The sequence below is a fragment of the Nicotiana sylvestris genome, chromosome 9 (assembly GCF_000393655.2).
Source record: "Nicotiana sylvestris chromosome 9, ASM39365v2, whole genome shotgun sequence".
NCBI lineage: Eukaryota > Viridiplantae > Streptophyta > Magnoliopsida > Solanales > Solanaceae > Nicotiana > Nicotiana sylvestris.
This window is the reverse complement of record NC_091065.1, coordinates 150,899,048-150,923,869: the sequence shown is the minus strand read 5'-3', so window position 1 is coordinate 150,923,869 and position 24,822 is coordinate 150,899,048. Positions and strand designations below refer to the sequence as shown.

The window sequence follows — 24,822 nt, the reverse complement described above, 5'->3', positions numbered from 1 at the left end:
ATGGTGGAAGAAGAACTTGATGGGGAGCCATGGTTCCATGATATCAAAGAGTACATCAGGATGGGTGTGTATCCGGTACAGGCTGCAGGTGTGAGCACGTGATTTTTGCCTCACATGAATTACTCCAAAAAGAATTTCCAAAATTAGATTTTTTTATTAGGAATTACTATGCAATTTGCTTGAGTGTTTGCATATTTTGTGCATATTTAATTTTATTAATGCATTGAAAATACAAAAATATAGCATCTGCATTTAGAATTTAGCTTTACATTTTAAGTAAATTGTTGTTTTACAAAAATGAAAATTCACAAAAAATAATATATTTTTTGTATTTTTAGTCAAATTGTGTGATTTTTCTTTTAATTATTCGTGATAATTATCATTTGGGGTTAATTAGTATTCTTAGATTAATTTAGGTTTTATAACTTAATTTAGGATTTTAATTTTTGAAAAATTAATAAAACAAGAAAGGGAGGGAACTAATTTGAAAAGAAAGAGGAAAGAAATGAGAAATCAAAGTTTGGGCTATTCTTCAAACCCAAATCTACAGGCCCAAAATATTCTTCAAAACCCAACTAAAACCGGTCCAAACCTGCCCCAATACCCAGCCCATCACCATACTAAACCAAACGACGTCGTTTGGATATGCTTCAATCTGGGCCGTTAAATGTTGTTCATCCAACGGTCTAGAACGCACCCCATCACCCGTATCCGACCCATTTCATCTGAGACCGATCCGGTCTCTAACTCACTCAAACGACGTCGTTCCTATTAAGTGATTAATCCAAGCCGTTGATCTCATTTGATCAAACGACCTAAATCCAATTCCACCCCAGTATATATATATCCAAACAGACCCCTCCCCCCCTCAGAACCCCCCCATCTCGTCTATCAACCCCTCACATACGCTATAGACACCCCGTTTCCCACCGCCTCACACCACCGCCATCTGCCCACCGGAAATCACCTCACGGCGGTTCCGGTGGCCCAAATCACCCCATCTTTACACCATAGAATCCCCTCACTACCCTCTTTCCGAATCCACAAACCTTATCCCTTAAATATCCCTGAAATCCCTTGAATTTCAGATAAAAAATCGGACCCAAACCCTAGTTTACCCAATCGACCCCAAACTGACACCCCATAACCTCCACAACCCCCTCATGCCCAATATATCATTAGTTTCCCTCGAATGTATCCAGGACTCCTCGAATATCAAAACTGAGTTCGAGCCTTAGAACCCTAAAATTTCGACCAGTGCATGAAAGATCATTTGGTTGGATTTCTGGGCTTATTCAAGCTTGTTTTATCACAAAATAATAACACTCGTTTGTTCTGCATCAGGAACAAACGTTTGGTATTATTTTGGGCTGATTCAGAGTGCCAAATCCAAGTTCAAGCCTGTCCAGTGAGTTTTTTCCTAGTTTTTGTTTATTTTCATTAGCGTTATTCTGATATTCGTCTTCCTCGTCTCTTTTTCTTTTTCTGGTCAATTTCAATTGAAATTCGATCAATTCTTTGGTATAAATTATTTCTGTTCACTGTTGTTTGGTTTTGTGGAATTGTTTCGTATAATTAGGATATCAGCTTGTTTTAAGACTGTGAAATTGTATCTCGTTAATCACTTAGTCAAAATAATCAGGATTAGTTCAATAGTTTGGTTTAAATTTTTTAATTATGTTGATAAGAACTGATTAATGTAATTCAAGTGTTTACCTACTTAAGATGCTTCTAGTGGATAGTAGGGTTAGGATTGCACTAATGGATTAGATAATTGAGTGGATAATTGAGTGGACAATTGAGTGGATGATTAAATAAATGAAAAGTTGAATTGATAGTAGTAAATGCACTAAGTTGAATGCCTATATATAGATACTAAGTTCATACAAAAGGGAGGAGCTGGTACTCTAAAACACATAGAAGAACATTCTGACAGAACGGACAAGAGAGATTCTGAAATACTGGAAATGAAAAAGAACACTTTCTGAAAAATACTAAAAAATAGAGAGTGATAGACATTGATAGAGAAGAGAGCTAAGAGATAGAAATAAAAAAAAAATAGAATCGGTTGCAGAAATTTAGGAAAATACACTGTTTCATTGAGCTCATTTGGTATTTTCTCAAGTTTTCCTCTAGTATGGAAGCAATTTCTGGTTTGCTGATACTAAAAGGGTTTAATTCGAGTCTGGTTTGGGGTCTGCTGATTCATTGAGACTGAAATTAGGGTCTGGACTATTGTATCTCATCTTTTGGTTTCAAAACTAGTCTGCTGGTTCATTTTCTGATGTTGAATGCTACTGCTGTTTACTGTGATCACCCCTTTTTCCTTTTGTAATATCCAGGTACACTATCAAAAGTTATCATGGAATTGAGTATTGATTAGCATGTAGGGAGCTTTGGAAGTTCAAGTGGAAATTTGAATAGACTTCTTAAAGTTCTGATGTGGCTATTGTTAATTCTTACCATTATATGTGAATCAGATGCTTCATCTCGTTTGATTTAACTTCTGGTTGGTGTTAAGTGTTGATTCATTCTAATAACTTAGTGTGATGTAGTTATTTAGATCTAGTGTATAATTTTAGAATACTGAGGTTATAATATTGTTTGAACTCTATGTAAATGAACGGGCTGCTTTAAACTTTAAAATAGTATTGTTCAAGGCATGTCAAGCCTGCTATGTGGGAATTTGAGAATGAATTCATATGTGTTCAAGTTGTTAATGAGCATTAAGCTATGAAAATAGCCTCTCTAGATTTCAGATGGATCGTGTGTTCGACTGGAGTGAGCCCCTCTTTTTTCTGTTTTGATTCTTAAGCTTAATAATGATTGGAAACTCGAGTCTTGCTGATTTTGCCAGTCATTATTTTTCTTAGAAGCTAGAAGATTGTTATGGTTAAAAGCATCTACTGTTTCTTTTGTACTCTCAGTTTGTCATATTGATCCTTAATGATGTGGATATATTCATTTGAAAATGTTGACTAATTAGTTAAGGGATTAAAGTTTCATGGTTGCTATTTTAACTGGTGCAAATATGTGGACACTTAGCATGAATAAGCATGTGTATTGTTTTTTAAAAAATGAAATTTGTCTTGGTTATTTACATAATGTCTGTTAAAAGGGAAGCCTAGAGCTATGTACTGTTCAAGCAGGAGTCATTGTTTGATTTAAATTGATGTGAATTTGTCTGCTGGGAATAGACTAAGCATTAAATTCGAACATTGCAAATTCAGTCATGTATTCAATATCGTTTGGACCAAATGGATCAATTGGTCAAGTAGATGCCTAGGCGACTTCAAATTAGTTTTGTAAAGCTCGGGATTTGAATTCACCTCGTTTTTTCTTTAATTAATTCAAGGCGTCCAAGGGTAGGGACTCGATCTGCAGTCCTGTTTTTCCGTTGATGACCAAGCCGCCCCCAAAAACTTGGGCCCAGGATTGTGCCTAAATGGAATTGGTTACTTCCCTTTGTATATAGGGTCAGTGATTAAGGGAGTCAATATTTGGTTCAGGTTCAAAGATTTTATGAAAGATGTAGTGTTCCCTCATTTGTTAAGGTTGACGCATCAAAATTGGGTTGTCAGCATCAGTCCCTTTGCGCCAAACTCCCCCCTTTATGCATTTTCGGTTCTCGATTTGTGCGGCATTGTGAGCCCAATGGTGCTCATGTTCGTCAAGTAATAGGCCATTAGCAATTGGGCTTCAGGCCAGGCCAACCCTTGGAATAAAATAGAACGGATTCCGTGTGTTTTTTTCTTTGATTAGCAAATTAAGCTTAAACTTTAGACGAAAGTAATTATAATTTCTTTAAGCCTTTCCTTAATTAATTAATTGGGCTCTTGAAAGTGCGCCATATTAGGCAAGATGTAGTTATGGCCCACAAAAGCGTAGTTTGAATTTCCTTTAGAAAATTAGAATCGAGGTGCGTCGTACCAAATAAATCTCAAAATGTATGACCCTCAAATAATTAATACTAACTCTTTTAAAACCGGGGTGTGCCATCAATTGAATTTTTTATAGCCTCCACAAATTTCTTTTGTTATTTTGAACGATCGTAGTTTGCTTTAGAACCGATTTAGATTAGTATTGTGATTATGTATATGCTCGCGTAATATAATTGCAAATTAAAAAAAAAGACTCGAGGGATGCGTTCGCGCAGCTTCAACTAATTTTTTTTGAAATAAACAAAAGGGTTATTAATTGTGGACACGTTCGCGTGACATGATTTTTGACGTGCCAAACAAAAGAGTATACGTACGCGTAACTCAATTCTTTAATTACGAATAAATCAAGTGATTTAAATGCGGAAAAAAGATAATTGCACAGAGGTTCTAAAATAGGTAATTGGACAATTTAAGTCAAGTATAAATTGCCAAGTGACCGTGCTAGAACCACGGAACTTAGGAGTGCCTAACAACTTTTCCTGGGTTAATAGAATTCCTTACCCGGATTTCTAGTTCTCAGACTATTAAACAGAGTCAAACTTTTCCTCGATTCGGGATTAAAACCGGTGACTTGGGACGCCATAAATCTCCCAAGTGGCGACTCTGAATCTTTAAATAAATAAATTCCGTTTCGATTGTCCTTTAATTGGAAAAAACTCCCTTGTATTTATACCCTTTATGGGGTGTAGTAAAAAGGAGGTGTGACAGCTCTGGCGACTCTACTGGGGACAAGAACCCAGAATCTTTGGTTCAGGGTTCAAGAATTTGAGCTTAGAATAATTGTTATATTTGGCTTTATTTATTATCTGGTTTATTCACATGTTTGGGCTTAATGTGCTAAATGCTGCTTTTTACCGCTTTGATATTATCTGAACTGTATATATAAACTGTTACGAAACCCTTCTTCTTTCTGAGTCTTCTGAATTTATGGTGCACACGTGCGCGTGGTCCACCTTTCTGTTAGAAGTCATACCAAATAGAACGAAGTTGGTCCAAGTAACTAGGCCGGGTAGACTTTCGTGCTCCCAGTACATTGCCCCCACTTCGGTTCAAGCTGTCCGCTTGGGTAAGCCAGGTCTAGAACAGTATACCCCAGGTTTTACACTTAGAATAACTCAGCTTCATGCCGGATCCCTAGTAGGAACGTTTGTTTGCATCATGTGCATTTAACTTCGGAGACTCAACACAGGGGTTGGGTATGTCTAGGACAGGTGTACCCGAAATGAAAAGACCATCCTGATGCATCTTACTTGCTACTTGTGCATTCATTTGTTTCGGATTTTCATCTTGACCAGCTTATAGGAAAAAGTTAGAAAAGGAAAATCAATGTGAGAACCGAGAAAGAAATTGGCTGTTTTTCGAAAAAAAAAATAATTTCCAAAATATTTTGAAATTCTGTCGAAATTTTGAAAGAAGGAAATGTTGTGTTTCTTTTAAAAATAGTTTTATCATTACGAACTACGTAAGTTTGATTCTCGCCGGATGTGAGATACGTAGGCAACCCACATCGGGCCCAACTATTTTTAAAAAAAAGAAAAGAAAGAGAAATAGATAATAAATAAATAAAATATGGGTACATAAATGTCGTTGTGTTGTCATAAGTAAGGCGATGCCATTCTTGTCCAAAATATGCCGAATGTCCCCAAAAGGGCGCCGGAAGGCTATTTTTGCAAGAACAACCGCCTTTGGTCGTTTTGTTTTTAAAAAAAAATATAAATAAATAATTTTTTTTGCCGGTTAGCAAACACAGCCTTTAAATATTCTTCATCGAAGTGTTTTTTTTTCTAAAATGAGTCTTGATTTTTTTAAAATTAAAATCACTCGCAGGTACAAAATGAGCACTATCCAAAACCCACCGTTCACAGATGTAGATGAGTTTTTATTTCGGCTTCAGATGTGGTGGTATGAATTAAGAGGTGATGGTCAGAAATGGGTCATTAAGTATTTGGGAGCTCTCACAAATATTATGAAAGTTAAATCACGCGATGATTTGATTATGGCGCTAGTGACTTTTTGGGACCCTGTTCACAATGTCTTTCACTTCTCTGATTTCGAGCTTACTCCCACATTAGAAGAAATGGCTAGATATTCCGGTTTTGACGGAGATTTGAGAAACCAGAATCTTATATTCCCAAAGGCTCCCTCAGTACATCGATTCTTTGGTCTTCTAAATATCAACAATCAAATTAGAAAAACAACGTTGTCAAAGGGTGTTGTTCTTTCAATTTCCTATATTCAAGGTTCGGAAAGCCGGATGGATTTGGAATTCATGAAAAGGGCCTTACTAACAAACAAAACAAGGACACCTAGCAGATTCACCGTCGCTTCGCTTTCATGGTGGCTTTTTTGGGAATCATGGTCTTCCCAAACAAAGAGCGGACGATTGATATTCTTATAGCCAGAGTCGTACAAGTCCTCACTACCAAAGAACATCACACTCTTGCCCCGATCATTCTCTCAGACATTTATCGGGCGTTGACTTTGTGTAAATCCGGGGCAAAATTCTTCGAAGGTTGCAATATTTTGTTGCAAATGTGGTTGACTGAACATCTCCGACATCACCCCAAGTTCATGTAGTATGGTCCAAGCAAGGACAATTTCATCGAGAGTTATGAAGAAAGAATAAAAGATTATAAATCTCCAGAAGGGGTGGAAGCCTGGATATCCCACTTAAGATCTTTAATGGCAAGTCAAATTGAGTGGACTTTGGGATGGCTCCCAGTAAGAGAGGTGATACACATGTCAACATTAAAGAGTTATTTGCTACTATTGGGTTTAAGAAGTGTCCAGCCGTATGCGCCACAGAGAGTTCTAAGACAACTAGGGAGATACCAAGTGGTGCCTGATGATGAAGATTTCAGTGTGCAAGTGATTGAGCTACACCCCGAAGCCACTCTCCCTGAGGCTTTAATCCAGCAAATTTGGAATGGTTGTCGATACTTGAAAGATGATACCCAAGTTCCAGATCCGGCGAAAGGTGAGATAAATCCGGGTTATGCTAGGTGGTTTGAGAAAAGATCCCGTGTGGATGATGCACCAGAACCTAATCCTAGAAGGCCCATAAAAAGACCGCATGTTCAAGCCTTTGATGGCAAAATCCAAGAACGGTTGGCTTGGGGTGAAAAAGAAAAGGGGTACAAAACAACTATTCGTGCCTTAGAAGAAAACCTGAGGAACCTCAATTTGGAGAGAGACTTACAAGCACAAGAAGCAGAAGGTGAAAATAAGAGTCTGATTAGCGAGAATAAAACTCTCCGCGCTCAGTTTCAACAGATGATGAAAGCCTCTGAAGCACCAGTGAGAAGTTGGAAAGATCAGAAAATCATTGCCAATCTGATGGAAAAAATGCAAGGTTATTACTCCATCTTGACAAAGACTGAAAATGCGTTAGACAAAGCTAAGGAAAAAATCATACAGTTAAATGAGAAGGCCAAATCTTGTAAGGAACGCCAAGTAATGAGATTCGAAGAAGAAATGGCTCAATTCAAGAGAGAGAAGGACCATTGGATACATTCAGAATCTCAACTCCATGCACAGTTGGAAGAAATGAGAAGGTACAATAGAGAATATCAGCATGCAAATATTGATAGGGAGAGAGCACGGGCAAGACTCGATCAGGCCAGACTTCGGGCTCAATTGGAGTTGGCTTTAGATCGCGAGGGCTACATAAGAGATATAGCCACCACTCGTCAACAGCAGTTACAAAACCAAGACCAGAATCTCTAGGACTTCAGAGCACAAATCCATGATTTGGCTGTTTACACCTCTCGAAGTTATGTAAACTGCCAAAGGATGGATTATGAAAGGTTTTTAGAGCATGCACTTATTTTTGCCCATCATCTTGCAATGGAGTTAGAGAGGATGTACCGTACACTAGGAGGACAGCCGGGTCAAGCCCCACCGTGAGCAGATGTTCCAGTGATTGAAAGCAAAAAATTGTGGAGTGAAGCATAGTCATAGTTGTTGGAACTTTTCATATAATAGTCATGTTTTAGTTTGAGTCTATGTCGAGTCTTTTAAGCAATTTTCTTAAAGTGTTGTCCAAATGTAATGTCATTTCTGTCATTGTACTATTTTGTTTGTTAAAATAAATAGAGATAATAATAATTGTTTCCACCAGAACTACTCTCGGTCTAATTCATGCAGGGTCATGATACGTAGGCAATCTTCATAAGATTCGACCACAACCAGAAGAAAAGAATAAAATGAAAAAAGGGGAGGGAAATAAAAGATAGGCGTGAGTGACAATAAAAGGGAAAGGTCAGGAAAAGCTGGGATGACACAAGCAACCGAGCAAATACATGGTAAAAATGACTAATTGCCTAGGTGCATTGCATCCCTATGTGTGGTTGTTTATTTGTTAAAACTCTGATCACTAACAAGTTTGGTTGTCATCATCCAGAATTCAAGCAGTTAGTACACCTAAGCATAATGGTAACCCCTACCAAACCAGATCCAAAGGAGAAATAATCATATCTATCCCAGATGTAGACACCAGTGTCATTGAAGGAGAAGAGTTGGACGTTAACGCCATAAAGGAAGAGATGTACAAATTAAAACAACAAATGGCCGAAATGTATCAGGCTTGGGCTAAAGGACAACTGCCATCCGCTTACCCGACTAACCCTACCTTCACTCCACCACCGGCTCAAACTCAGGGTCTTCCTACCACCGATCTATCCCCGAGCTTTCCCATTTACCAACACTACCGGGGCACCACTTCTCATACACTACAATCTGCACCCCCTAAACCCATCCCATACCCCCTTCCACCAGTAACTCCTGTCTTCGTAGCACCTCCACCAGCTACACTCCACAAATATCCTAGCGAGCCTATGTTCCAGGCCCAGGACAACCAATACTACCCCTCGGAGCCCACTTTAAAAGCTCCAGAAACCCTTTCCTATACTCCGCACTTTGACCTCCCGATAGAAGCTGATAAACCAGTCAAAAATACCGAACATGAGGAGATGTTCAGGAAAGTTAAAAGCTTAGAACAATCATTCAGAGACATGCGGGGGCTGGGAGGGCAAGTCAGCGTGGCCTACAAGGACCTATGTCTGTTCCCAAATGTGCAATTACCGACAGGTTTCAAGATACCCAAGTTCAATCTATACAACGGGCACGGCGATCTAGTAGCCCACTTAAGGGGTTTTTGCAGCAAGATGATGGGAGCTGGAGGAAAAGATGAATTGTTAATGGATTACTTCAGTCAGAGTTTGAGTGGATCAGCATTGGAATGGTATACCCGCCAAGACCATGGGAGATGGTACACATGGGATGATCTGGCGCAAGAATTTTCTTGTCACTTCCAATACAATCTTGAGATCATTCCAGATCAACTATCCTTGACTAAATTTGAGAAGAAGCACAGTGAAAGCTTCAGAGAATATGGTTTCAGATGGAGGGAGCAAGCAGCGAGAGTAGATCCCCCGATGAAGGAAAGTGAGATGGTAGATTACTTTCTACAGGCTTTGGAACCTACTTACTATGGCCATTTGGTCTCAACCGTGGGAAAATTATTCAACGAAGTAGTAAAGATGGGGGGTATGGTAGAAGAAGGCCTCAAGTTGAATAAAATAATGAGCTATTCGGCTATCAAAGGGACTACTCAGGCTATTCAGAGCGGCATAGGAGGGATTGGGAAGAAGAAAAGAGAGGAAGCAGCAATGGTTGATTCAGGAACTTGGTCCGAATCCAAAGGTTCACCTTACCACTACAATCAACCTCGACCCCACCAACAAACTTATCATCACAATCCACCCCAACACTACTATCCCCCACCAGAACCTCATTTTTCCGTCCACCATGCACAAGCATACAACCAACCTCCTGCTCACACTCAATGGCGTGCTCTTGTCCTACCAAATACTTATCCACATCCACGAGCCTACCAAAATACTCCCGGACCAAGTTTCAGGCCTAGTCAAGCATTCAAGGGTGAAAGGTTGCAGAAAAAGAAAACCTTTACTCCGTTGGGAGAATCATACACTAGTCTATTCCACAGGCTTAAACAACTAGATATGCTAAGGCCGATACAGTCCAAACTGCCAAATCCTCCTCCAAAGAATCTTGACTATACTGTCAGCTGTGAGTATTGTTCTGGTACTCCGGGTCATGATACAGAAAAATGCTGGCATTTGAAAAGTGCGATATAAAAGCTTATTGATACCAATAGAATTGAAGTTCAAGCTCCCGAAGCACCCAATATCAACAGGAATCCGATGCCAGCCCATCAGGAAACAAATATGATCGAAACAATGCATGCGGAGGGAGAACCTAAGAAGCCATCACAGTCCATCATGATGATTCGATCTAGTGGAGTCAGGACAGATGAACAATCAGCAGATGAGAAGTTGGTGCTCAAGCAGAGCAAAAAGAGTGTTGAGCCATCTGTGGCAGTTGAGAAGGGTCCTTTAAGAAAAGTTTTAACGAAACAGGAAGAGGTGAAGGTGATTGTATCAGGAGAGCCCAACAAACCCATCATAATCGTGGTAGGAGCCCGCACAGATCGAGTTATCATCAAGCCGGTAACCTAGTTACCAATAATCAACAGCAAGGCTATTCCATGGAATTACGAACGGGTAATAGTGATGTACAAAGGGAAGGAAGTCAAAAAAGAAATCTGTGAAGTACAGGGTTTGACTTGCTCGGGAAGGTGTTTTGCTCCCGAGGAGTTAAGAAGAGCTAAAAATAATCCAGCACTCGTAAAGAAAGCCATAACTGAAGAAGAAGCAGAAGAATTCTTGAGGAAGATAAAGCTATAGGACTACTCTATCGTGGAACAATTAAGAAAGACGCCTGCTCAAATTTCCCTATTATCATTATTGATCTATTCGGATGAGCACCGTCGAGCTTTAATGAAGATCTTGAATGAGGCACACGTTCCCGATAAGATCTCCATGAATCACTTAGAAAAAATAGCCAACAAATCTTCGAAGTAAACAGAGTCACATTCTCCGATGATGAATTACCTATAGAAAGTATTGAGCACAATAGAGCTCTTTACCTCACATTAAAATGTGAGAACTCTGTGATGACCTGGGTATTGGTTGACAACGGGTCAATCGCAAACATCTGTCCTCTCTCCACTCTAAACAAGTTGAAAATAGAAGATGAGAGGATCCATAAGAACAGTATTTGCGTGCGGGGATTTGACGGCGGAGGTAAAGATTCAGTTGGGGACATAGTGCTAGAGCTGACGATAGGGCCAGTTGAGTTCACAATGGAGTTTCAGGTGCTGGATATAGCTGTTTCCTATAATTTACTGTTGGGTCGACCATGGATCCACACCGCTAAAGCAGTCCCATCGACACTACACCAGGTAGTCAAATTTGAATGGGATAGACAAGAAATAGTTGTGCATGGGGAAGACAGTTTATGTGCTCGCAGCAATGCCATTGTACCAGTCATTGAAGTGGAAGATGACCAGGGACCATGGGTCTACCATGTTTTTGACACGATGTTGGTAGAGAAAGATCCGGAGGGGAAATACATTCCAAAACCAAAGATAACTGCCGCATCAGTCATTGTAGCCTACGAGATATTGTAGAATGGTTTTGTACTCGGTAAAGGTTTGGGATCGTCTTTGTAAGGCATCATACAGCCAGTGTCTTTTCCCGAAAACTTGGGAACATTTGGTTTGGGATTCAAGCCCACTGCCACAGACATAAGAAAGGCCAGAAAGCTAAAACAGAAGGCATGGGTCCTTCCAAAGCCAGTCCCACGTCTTTCTAAATCATTTGTCAAGTCCGGTACCAGAAGTCGCCCAGTAACAACAATTCCCAGTTCTATGATTAATCATGACGAGGAGTTAATTGAAAGATTTGAAAAGTTGTTTGACGGTGTGAACATGGTGGAAAGTGGTGAAGGTCCTAGCAACGCAGAAATTCAATTCGTTGGGCTAGAAACAAAGCTTAATAATTGGAAAGCCACTCCTCTCCCCATTCGAAAGGAGTCTTGGTAGTTTATTTTGATTTTCCTTCAGTTTGTCTGGATCATTCCAGGGTTGTAATCCAGATTTTTATCTTTCAGTCTGTTTGAAGTGTGCAAACCTTGTTATCTTTCATCATTCAATGAAATGCAGTTTCCCTTTCTTTATCATTCCTGATAGTTTTGTTTTGTTTTTCTTTTCTTTTCTTTTCTATACAATTCTTTTTACGCTGGCTCTAATGATATGGCATGCATAAGGAATCCTCAGCCCAGTCTTAAAAATCAATCTGATTCCGAAATAATAGTTCAAGAAGTAGATTGTGATTACGAATCAGAATACGATGAGGATGAGGCCTTTGAAGAGATTATTAAGGAGTTAATTCACTTCGAAGAAAAACCCAAACCCAACCTGACTGATACAGAAGCCGTCAATTTAGGAGATACAGATAATATCCGAGAGACTAAAATAAGTGTTCACCTTGAGCCAAAGATCCGGGAAGAGTTAATCAAAGCACTCATCGAATTCAAAGATGTTTTTGCATGGTCATATGATGATATGCCGGGTTTGAGCACTGATTTAGTGGTCCACAAATTTCCCACTGATCCAGTGTTTCCTCCCATCAAGCAAAAGTTGAGGAAATTCAAAACTGATATGAGTGTGAGAATTAAAGAAGTAATCACCAAACAGTTGGATGCAAAGGTCATTCGGGTCACTCGATATCCTGTTTGGTTGGCTAATGTCGTGCCTGTGCCAAAGAAAGACGGCAAGATCAGAGTATGCGTCGATTACCGCAATCTCAATAAAGCAAGTCCGAAGGACAACTTCCCACTACCCAATATCCACATTTTGATCGATAATTGTGGCAAGCATGAGATAGGATCTTTTGTGGATTGCTATGTTGGGTATCATCAGATTCTAATGGATGAAGAAGATGCAGAAAAGACGACATTCATCACGCCATGGGAAACTTATTGTTGTCGGGTAATGCCATTTGGTTTGAAGAACGCCGGGGCAACTTACATAAGAGCAATGGCTACGGTGTTTCATGATATGATGCATAAGGAGATTGATGTATACGTGGATGATGTGATCATAAAGTCAAAGCGTCAATCCGACCACGTTGGGGATTTGAGGAAATTCTTCCTGAGACTTCGTAGGTACAACCTCAAGCTTAACCCTGCCAAGTGCGCATTTGTTATTCCATCCGAAAAGCTGTTGGGATTCATAGTCAGTCGACAAGGCATCGAGTTGGACCTATCAAAGATCAAAGCCATCCAAGAATTGCCACCTCCGAGGAACAAGACTAAAGTGATGAGTCTGTTAGGGAGGTTGAACTACATCAGCAGGTTTATTGCTCAGCTCACGACAACTTGTGAGCCTATTTTCAAATTGCTGAAGAAGGATGCTGTAGTCAAGTGGACTGATGAGTGTCAAGAAGCATTTGATAAGATAAAAGGATACTTGTCAAACCCACCCGTGCTGGTTCCGCCAGAACCAGGAAGACATTTGATTCTTTACTTGACAGTCTTGGAAAATTCATTTGGCTGTGTACTGGGGCAACATGACATTACCGGCAGAAAGGAACATGCTATATACTATCTTAGCAAGAAGTTCACGGCTTATGAGGTTAAGTACACTCATCTGGAAAGGATATGTTGTGCCCTAACTTGGGTGTCTCAGAAATTGAAACATTATTTGTCATCCTACACTACTTACCTCATTTCGCGCTTGATTCCATTGAAGTATATCTTTCAAAAGCCTATGCCGACAGGGAGACTTGCGAAGTGGAAGATATTGCTCACAGAGTTTGACATCATCTATGCGACTCGGAGTGCGATGAAAGCCCAAGCATTGGTCGATCATTTAGCCGAAAACCCGGTCGATGAAGATTACGAGCCATTGAGAACTTATTTTCCCGATGAAGAAGTGATGCATATCGATGAACTGGAGCAAATTGAAAAACCAGGCTGGAAACTTTTCTTTGATGGGGCTGCCAACATGAAAGGACTCGGAATAGGAGTTGTGCTTATTTCTGAAACAGGGCATCACTATCCTGTTACGGCTCAGCTTCGGTTTTATTGCACCAACAATATGGCTGAGTATGAAGCCTGTATTTTGGGTCTAAGGCTAGCTGCAGACATGGATATCCAGGAAGTCTTGGTCTTGGGAGACTCGGATCTTTTGGTACATCAAATTCAAGGAGAATGGGAAATGCGAGATTTGAAGCTCATACCATACCGAGAATGTTTGCATGATCTTTGTCAACGGTTTCAATCAATGGAGTTCAGGCATAATCCAAGGGTCCATATTGAGGTCGCCGATGCTTTGGCTACCCTGGCATCAATGTTGCACCATCCGGACAAAGCTTATGTCGATCCTCTGCATATTCAAGTTCGAGATCAGCATGCTTACTATAACATGATTGAAGAAGAACTTGATGGCGAACCATGGTTCCACGATATCAAGGAGTACATCAGAATGGGGATATATCCAGTGCAAGCCACGGGGGATCAAAAGAGAACAATTCGACGGTTGGAAAATGGATTCTTCTTAAGTGGAGGAGTTTTGTATAAGAGAACACCAGACCTTGGATTATTAAGATGCATAGATGCTAGACAAGCTACGACTGTCATGTCCGAAGTACATTTGGGAGTCTGCGGACCACATATGAGCGGATATGTGTTGGCAAAGAAAATTCTCCGTCCAGGCTATTATTGGCTTACCATGGAGCGAGATTGTATCAATTTTGTGCGCAAATGTCATCAGTGCCAGATACACAGAGATTTGATTCATTCTCCACCATCGGAACTGCACACAATGTCGGCACCATGGCCCTTCGTTGCTTGGGGCATGGATGTCATTGGACCAATTGAGCCAGTAACATCCAACATGCACAGGTTCATTCTGGTAGCCATTGGTTATTTCACCAAGTGGGTTGAGGCCAAAATTTTCAAATCGGTGACCAAAAAAGCAGTGGTCGATTTTGTTCACTCAAATATCATCTGTCGATTCGGAATCCCAAAGGTGATCATCATAGATAATGGTGCTAATCTTAACAGTAACTTGATGGAAGAGGTATGTCAACAGTTTAAGATTACATATCGCAATTCTACCCCATATCGTCCCAAGGCGAATGGAGCAGTCGAGGCAGCCAACAAAAACATAAAGAAGATACTTTGAAAAATGGTAGAAGGTTCGAGGAAATGGCATGAAAAATTACCATTTGCGTTGTTGGGATATCATACTACTGTCCGTACTTCGATAGGTGCAACTCCTTATTTGTTGGTATATGGCACTGAAGCAGTAATACCTGCAGAAGTTGAAATCCTTTCCCTTCGGATTGTCGATGAGGCTAAGATTGATGATGATGAGTGGGTCAAAACCCGTTTGGAGCAGTTGAACTTGATTGATGAGAAAAGATTGGCAGCAGTATGTCATGGCCAGTTATATCAAAAGAGAATGGCAAGAGCATACAACAAAAGGGTGCGTCCCCAAAGGTTTGAAGTGGGTCAGCAAGTGCTGAAACGTATCCTTCCACATCAGGTTGAAGCAAAAGGCAAGTTCGCCCCAAATTGGCAAGGGCCATTTATTGTAACCAGAGTATTGTCCAATGGTGCTCTATGTTTAACAGATATCGAAGGAAAATGCATAGACATGGCCATCAATTCTGATGCAGTCAAGAGATATTATGTATGATTTCTTTGGTTCAGTTGTTGATTATTTGTACTTGGCATTGTTTCGAAGATTGGAATGACGAAGGCAATTTGTTCTGCTATCTAAACACACTACCCTTTGTTTTCCCTTTTGAGCCTTATTTATTTTATTTCATACCCCTCTTTTGGAATCAATAACAAAAAGAAAAAAAGAAGCGAAAAGAGAAAAGAAAACAAAGAGATTCAGGTGTGAACTACGTTTGACCTAATTCCTGTTAAGGATACATAGGCAGCCTCACGGCTCGGTCATAGTAAAATAAAATATCAAAAGATCCCCAAGCAAGAAATTGGGACAAAAGTTGTACTTGTAATAAGAAATGTGATTCCAAGAGTTGTAATTTTAAACCCATGTCAAATTGTTTCGAGCCTTTGATACCCTTTCTTTCTAACCCCATCCAAAATCCCACATTACGGTCCAAAGAAAGACCTTCCGATCAGTCTTCGAGAGATGCCAAGTTGAGCAAATAGAGGTGATTCATATCAGGATAACACTCTGATCCAAGCAGGAAAAGTAATGAAAATGAGAAAATCTTATTGGTGAAAACCCTCATGGGCACTATGAGGCGACGAAAGCTGAGAGAAAGTAAAAATGAGAGAGTCTTATCGGTGAAAACCTTCACGGGCACCATGAGGCGACGAAAGCTGAGAGAAAGTAAAAATAAGAGTCTTATCGGTGAAAACCTTCGCGGGCACTATAAGGCGACAAAGAATTGAGGAACAAACGAATGAGAGAGGTTTGTCGGTGAAAACCCTTCAGGGCACTGCAAGTCGAACAAGGTCCGTAAGTTGGCGGAGTAAAATTGGGTTGTGGAAATCTTGGAGAACAAAGTAAAACAATTGGAAATGAGATTGGTTAAATAGACTGGGTTGATTAATCTAAAATGCATACCATGATCATTGGTGCCAGTGACTCCACTCAGATAAGTTCCTTTTTCCTATCTCCAACAGTAATCCAAATTTGGATTTTCTTCTTTATTCTTAATTCTCAAAATCGTCGCATTTTATTACTATTAATTTTTACTCCTCCAAAGCTCTTCCAAGGTTAGCCTTGTTCCAACAAATAATAAGGAATGTCAAAGTGTACTACTAGATTCAAAATTACACAAAGCAAAATACGGCTAGGACATGCTGGAGATAGTATGATGAAAAGTGGGACCTAGGGTGTAAGCAAAGGTTAAATCGGTGGAATGGTTCAGTAATCTCATGAGAGATGTATGGTTACGAATAAAAGGGTCAGAAGTGAAAAACAACAGTTGGGGATCCTGCAGTTAAGGATCAGTCATGAGGTCAAAACAATCCTTTCGACCAGTTCAAGGTAGTCTGTTGAAGCAAAGCATGGCAAAGAGAAAACCATCCCCAGCAAGAATGCCACAACTAACCACCACGTTTTAAACTGACAAGATTTTCTTTGATTTGCAACAGGGGCAAAGATGGCATTTATTTCAGGAAGCACCCTGTAAGGAAAGCAAGTACCACGCAGGTTTGATCGTATAAATTCTCAGGACCCTCCTGGAAAATGGGACTTAGCTTTAATTTAAAACATTCATGAGTACAAGATCTAGCATAAGCTCTACTTCGTAAAAAAATAAGTTGGTTTGAATTTTTCATTTTTTTAAGACAAGACTCTATTCGAAACTTCAGGACCCTCCTGGAAAGTGGGACCTAGGTTAAGATCCCAAAAAAACATAAGTAGTAAATATATGACAAATGTGCACCAAAAGGGATATAAGTTGGCTTCAAAGTTCGCATAAGAATTTTCAGGACCCACCTGAATAAATGGGACGTAACTTTAAGCATTCCATTAGATAAGTAAGTATTGTTATAAGAGAGTACAATTTAGCCGTAAAATTGTCACTCTTAAGATAAGACATGATTTTTTCTGTCAGTACCCTCCTGGGTAATGGGACGTAGTTTAAAACTTGCTTGGATAACAAGATTTAGCATAAGACATACCTTCAGTAGATATAATTTAGCTTTAAAATTGTCGTTAGTTAAGAGTTGTCAGGACCCCCTGGATAATAGGACCTAGCTTTCAAATTCTTAGTAATGTTACTATGATTCAGTTTAACACTCACAGATGCGCCCAGCTACCAAACTGGGGCAGGAAATTTTCTTTTGTTTTGTCTATTTTTGTTGAAGTCAGGTGCCCATCTGAAGAACAGGGAGAACAACACAGATAAGAGCATTACCAAGTACTAGCAATCGGGCGTCCACCTGGAGAACAAGGAACAACAGTTGAAATATCAGCAATCAGGCATCCACCTGGAGAATAAGGAACAACGGTTGAAGTATCAGCAATCAGGCGTCCACCTGGAGAACAAGGAGCGACAGTTGAAGTATCAGCAATCAGGCGTCCACCTGGAGAACAAGGAAAAGCAGTTGAAGATTCAGCAATCAGGCGTCCACCTGAAGAACAAGGAACAACAATTCAAGTTTCAGCAATCAGGCGCCCACCTGGAGAGCAAGGGAGTACAATTCAAGTTTCAGCTTTCAAGTTCTTACTGATATTTGGTAACATGATTTAGTTTACACTCATATATATGCCCAGCTACCAAACTGGGGCAGAATTTTTTCTTTGCTTTTGTCTATTTTGTTGAAATCAGGCGCCCACCTGGAGAGCAAAGGAATACAATTCAAGTTTCAGCAATCAGGAGCCCACCTGGAGAACAAGGGAATACATTTCGAGTCTCAGCAATCAGGAGCCCACCTGGAGAACAAGGGAATACAATTCAAATTTCAAGTAGTCAGGAGCCCGCCTGGAGAACGAAGGGAAAAAGCAATTCAAATTTGAAATAATCAGGAGCCCGCTTGGAGAACAGAGGAAAGGAAACAATAGTCAAAGGAAGATATTTTAAATGTTCAGCAATTAGGTGCCCGCCTGGAGAAGAAGGGAAATCATTTCAATAAATACCATTCAAGTCAGCCACAAAGGAATTTCTAAGGAAAATACAAGTCAACGAGGCAACATCAGTCACAAGATCAAGTTTTAAAATAAATCTTTGTAAAGCATAGATTATAGCTTAGTCTAGCTTCTTCATTTTTGTCATGGTGTAATAAGGAGGTCAGTAGGCAGTATCAGCAGCAGCAACAACAGTAACAGTAAAACTGCAGCTTCATGGTAGTCCCATCTACCAAAACTTCCCGAACTACATTGACCTGATTCCTTTATAGCCAAGGATATGTAGGAAACCTTTGAAGCAGAGGTTCGGTCAAATCTTTCAAAAAATGCTTCCCACGGAGTATTCAAACATGCAAAAATTGCTCGTATCCGCTCACTTTATCTTTGCATGAAAATTTTTCGTGTTTCCGAACAAAGTGGGGCAGCTGTGAGCACGTGATTTTTGCCTCACATGAATTACTCCAAAAAGAATTTCCAAAATTAGATTTTTTTATTAGGAATTACTGTGCAATTTGCTTGAGTGTTTGCATATTTAATTTTATTAATGCATTGAAAATACAAAAGTATAGCATCTGCATTTAGAATTTAGTTTTACATTTTAAGTAAATTGTTGTTTTACAAAAATGAAAATTCACAAAAAATAATATATTTTTGTATTTTTAGTCAAATTGTGTGATTTTTCTTTTAATTATTCGTGATAATTGTCATTTGGGGTTAATTAGTATTCTTAGATTAATTTTGGTTTTATAACTTAATTTAGGATTTTAATTTTTGAAAAATTAATAAAACAAGAAAAGGAGGGAACTAATTTGAAAAGAAAGAGGAAAGAAATGAGAAATCAAAGTTTGGGCTATTCTTCAAACCCAAATCTACAGGCCCAAAATATTCTTCAAAACCCAACTAAAACTGGTCCAAACCCGCCCCAATACCCAGCCCATCACCACACTAAACCAAACGACGTCGTTTGGATATGCTTCAATCTGGGCCGTTAAAAAATGTTCATCCAACGGTCTAGAACGCACCCCATCACCCGTATCCGACCCATTTCATCTGAGACCGATCTGGTCTCTAACTCACTCAAACGACATCGTTCCTATTAAGTGATTAATCCAATCCGTTGATCTTATTTGATCAAACGGCCTGGATCCAATTCCACCCCAGTATATATATATCCAAACAGACCCCTCCCCCCTCAGAACCCCCCCATCTCGTCTATCGGCCCCTCACATACCCTAGAGATACCCCGTCTCCAACCGCCTCACATCACCGCCATCCGCCCACCGAAAATCGCCTCACGGCGGTTCCGGTGGCCCAAATCACCCTATCTTTACACAATAGAATCCCCTCACTCCCCTCTTTCCGAATCCACAAACCTTATCCCTCAAATATCCCTGGAATCCCTCGAATTTTAGATCAAAAATCTTACCCAAACCCTAGTTTACCCAATCGACTCCAAACTGGCACCCCATAACCTCCACAACCCCCTCATGCCCAATATATCATTAGTTTCCCTCGAATGTATCCAAAACTCCTCGAATATTGAATTTGAGTTCGAGCCTTAGAACCCTAAAATTCCGACCAGTGCATGAAAGATCATTTGGTTGGATTTCTGGGCTTATTCAAGCTTGTTTCATCACAAAATAATAACGCTCGTTTGTTCTGCATCAGGAACAAACGTTTGGTATTATTTTGGGCTGATTCAGAGTGCCAAATCCAAGTTCGAGCCTGTGTAGTGAGTTCTTTCCTAGTTTTTGTTTATTTTCACTAGTGTTATTCTGATATTCGTCTTCCTCATCTCTTTTTCTTTTTCTGGTCAATTTCAATTGAAATTCGATCAGTTCTTTGGTATAAATTATTTCTGTTCACTGTTGTTTGGTTTTGTGGATTTGTTTCGTATAATTAGGATATCAGCTTGTTTTAAGACTGTGAAATTGTATCTCGTTAATCACTTAGTCAAAATAATTAGGATTAGTTCAATAGTTTGGTTTAACTTCTTTAATTATGTTGATAAGAACTAATTAATATAATTCAAGTGTTTACCTACTTAAGAAGCTTCTAGTGGATAGTAGGGTTAGGATTGCACTAATGGATTAGATAATTGAGTGGATAATTGAGTGGACAATTGAGTGGATGATTAAATAAATGAAAAGTTGTATTGATAGTGGTAAATGCACTAAGTTGAATGCCTATATATAGATACTAAGTTCATACAAAAGGGAGAAGCTGGTACTCTAAAACACATAGAAGAACATTCTGACAGAACGGACAAGAGAGATTCTGAAATACTGGAAATGAAGAAGAACACTTTCTGAAAAATACTAAAAAATAGAGAGTGATAGACATTGATAGAGAAGAGATCTAAGAGATAGAAATCAAAAAAAAAAAACTAGAAACGGTTGCAGAATTTTAGGAAAATACACTGTTTCATTGAGCTCATTTGGTATTTTCTGAAGTTTTCCTCTAGTATGGAAGCAATTTCTGGTTAGCTAATACTAACAGGGTTTAATTCGAGTCTGGTTTTGGGTCTGCTGATTCATTGAGACTGAAATTAGGGTCTGGACTATTGTATCTCATCTTTTGGTTTCAAAACTAGTCTGCTGGTTCATTTTCTGATGTTGAATGTTACTGCTGCTGCTGTTTACTGTGATCACCCCTTTTTCCTTTTGTAATATCCAGGTACACTATCAAAACTTATCATGGAATTGAGCATTGATTAGCATGTAGGGAGATTTGGAAGTTCAAGTGGAAATTTGAATAGACTTCTTAAAGTTCTGATGTGGCTATTGTTAATTCTTACCATTATATGTGAATCAGATGCTTCATCTCGTTTGATTTAACTTCTGGTTGGTGTTAAGTGTTGATTCATGCTAATAACTTAGTGTGATGTAGTTATTTAGATCTAGTGTATAATTTTAGAATACTGAGGTTATAATATTGTTTGAACTCTATGTAAATGAACGGGTTGCTTTAAACTTTAAAATAGTATTGTTCAAGGCATGTCAAGCCTGCTATGTGAGAATTTGAGAATGAATTCATATGTGTTCAAGTTGTTAATGAGCATTAAGCTATGAAAATAGCCTCTCTAGATTTCAGATGGATCGTGTGTTCGACTGGAGTGAGCCCCTCTTTTTTCTGTTTTGATTCTTAAGCTTAATAATGATTGGAAACTCGAGTCTTGCTGATTTTGCCAGTCATTATTTTTCTTAGAAGCTAGAAGATTGTTATGGTTAAAAGCATCTACTGTTTCTTTTGTACTCTCAGTTTGTCATATTGATCCTTAATGATGTGGATATATTCATTTGAAAATGTTGACTAATTAGTTAAGGGATTAAAGTTTCATGGTTGTTAAGGTTGACACATCAAAATTGGGTTGTCAGCATTAGTTCCTTTGCGCCAAACTCCCCCTCACCCTTTATGCATTTTCGGTTCTTGATTTGTGCGGCATTGTGAGCCCAATGGTGCTCATGTTCGTCAAGTAATAGGCCATTAGTAATTGGGCTTCAGGCCAGGCCAACCCTTGGAATAAAATAGAACTGATTTCGTATGTTGTTTTCTTTGATTAGCAAATTAAGCTTAAACTTTAGATGAAAGTAATTATAATTTCTTTAAGCCTTTCCTTAATTAATTAATTGGGCTCTTGAAAGTGCGCTATATTAGGCAAGATGTAGTTATGGCCCACAAAAGCATAGTTTGAATTTCCTTTAGAAAATTAGAATCGAGGTGCGTCGTACCAAATAAAATCTCAAAATGTATGACCCTCAGATAATTAATACTAACTCTTTTAAAACCGGGTTGTGCCATCAATTGAATTTTTTATAGCTTCCGCAAATTTCTTTTGTTATTTTGAACGATCGTAGTTTGCTTTAGAACCGATTTAGATTAGTATTGTGATTATGTATACGCTCGCATAACATAATTGCAAATTAAAAAAAAAGACTCGAGGGATGCGTTCGCGCAACTTCAACTAAATTTTTTTGAAATAAACAAAAGCATTATTAATTGTGGACACGTTCGCGTGACATGATTTTTAACGCGCCAAACAAAAGAGTATTCGTACGCGTAACATAATTCTTTAATTACGAATAAATCAAGTGATTTAAATGCGAAAAAAGATAATTGCACATAGGTTCTAAAACAGGTAATTGGACAATTTAAGTCAAGTATAAATTGCCAAGCGACTGTGCTAGAACCACGGAACTTGGGAGTGCCTAACACCTTCTCCTGGGTTAATAGAATTCCTTACCTGGATTTCTGGTTTTAGGACTGTTAAACAGAGTCAAACTTTTCCTTGATTCGGGATTAAAACCGGTGACTTGGGGCGCCATAAATCTCCCAAGTGGCGACTCTGAATCTTTAAATTAATAAATCCCATTTCGATTGTCCTTTAATTGGAAAAACTCCCTTGTATTTATACCTTTTATGGGGTGTAGTAAAAAGGAGGTATGATAGCAGGCGATCAAAAAAGAACAATTTGACGATTGGCAAGTGGATTTTTCTTCAGTGGAGGGATATTGTACAAAAGAACTCTAGATCTGGGGTTGCTAAGATGCATAGATGCAAGACAGGCCACAACTATCATGACCGAGGTACATTCCGGAGTTTGTGGACCACATATGAGTGGGTACGTTCTGGCAAAAAAGATTCTCCGAGCAGGTTATTACTGGCTCACTATGGAGCGGGATTGCATCAGTTTTGTGCGTAAATGTCATTAGTGCCAAGTGCATGGAGATTTGATTCATTCTCCACCCTTTGAATTACATACAATGTCTGCACCATGGCCTTTTGTTGCTTGGGGAATGGATGTCATTGGGCCAATTGATCCAGCAGCATCAAACGGACACAGGTTTATTCTGGTAGCCATTGATTATTTCACCAAGTGGGTTGAAGCAAAAACTCTCAAATCTGTGACCAAGAAAGCAGTGGTTGATTTTGTGCATTCAAATATCATCTGTCGGTTTGGGATTCCGAAGGTAATCATCACGGACAATGGCGCTAATCTCAACAGTCATATGATGATGGAGGCATGTCAGCAATTTAAGATTATACATCACAATTCCACCCCATATCACCCTAAGGCAAATGGAGCAGTCGAGGCAGCCAACAAGAATATAAAGAAGATACTTCGAAAAATGGTGGAAGGTTCTAGGCAGTGGCATGAAAAGCTGCTGTTTGCATTGCTGGGTTATCACACTACTGTCCGTACTTCAGTAGGGGCTACTCCTTATTTATTAGTGTATGGCACGGAGGCAGTAATACCCGCAGAAATTGAAATCCCATCCCTTCAGATTGTCACTGAGGCAGAAATTGATGACGTTGAATGGGTCAAAACCCACTTGGAGCAATTAAGTCTGATTGATGAAAAGAGATTGGCGGCAGTATGTCACGGCCAATTGTACCAACAGAGAATGGCGAGGGCATATAACAAGAAGGTACATCCACAGAAGTTCGAAGTGGGTCAGTTAGTGTTGAAATGTATTTTGCCTCATCAGGCTGAAGCAAAAGGAAAGTTTGCCCCAAACTAGCAGGGGCCATTTGTTGTATCTGGAGTGTTGTCCAACGACACGATGTATTTAACTGATATAGAAGGCAAATGTGTAGAAATGACTATCAATTATGATGCAGTCAAAAGATACTATGTATGATTTCTTTGTTTGATTGTACTTGTTTGTATTTGGCATATTTTAAAGATTGAAATGACGAAGGCATTTCGTTCTGCTATCTTGACACTTTATCCCTTGTCACCCCTTTGAGCCTTATTTATTTTCTTTCATACCCCTCTTTCGGGATCAACGACACAATTCAAAAATGCAAGTGCAGAGAGTAAGTAAGTGAAAAGAAAAGAAAGAACGAACAAGAAAGGAAAAGGAAAAGAAAAATGAAAAGAGAGAAGAAAGAAAGAAAAGAAAGAAAAGAGAAAAGCAAAAAGAGAAAAAGAGAGAAAAAAAAAAAGAATAACAGAAGAAAAAAAAGAGAGAGAAAGAAAAGAAAGAGAGGAAAGAAAGATCAGAACAACAAAGTAATTTCTATGACATGAACTACGTTCGACCTGATTCCTTTTAAGGATACGTAGGCAGCCTCATGGTTCGGTCCCATCAAAATAAAATCCAAAAGTCCCCAAATAAGAAACTGGGGTAGAAGCTGTGGTTGTTGTCAGAAATCCAATTTCAAAAGTTGTAATTTTGAACCCATTTGAATTGTTTCGAGCCTTCGATATCCTTTCTTCTCAACCCTATCCAAAAGCCCACATTACGGTCTAAAGAAAGACATTCTAATCAGTCTTTGAGAAATGCCAAGTCAAGCAGGTAAAGGTAATTCATGTCAGGGGAAACACTCTGG

General features: G+C 39.2%; 1 protein-coding gene across 1 annotated transcript; it reads left to right on the top strand.

Moving 5' to 3' along the window:
• Positions 1-7,667, top strand: LOC138878411 (uncharacterized). The gene is made up of 2 exons (XM_070158088.1): positions 1-88; positions 7,024-7,667. The coding sequence occupies exons 1-2, from the start codon at positions 1-3 to the stop codon at positions 7,665-7,667; spliced, it is 732 nt and encodes a 243-aa protein (XP_070014189.1).
• Positions 7,668-24,822: the final 17,155 nt, after the last annotated feature.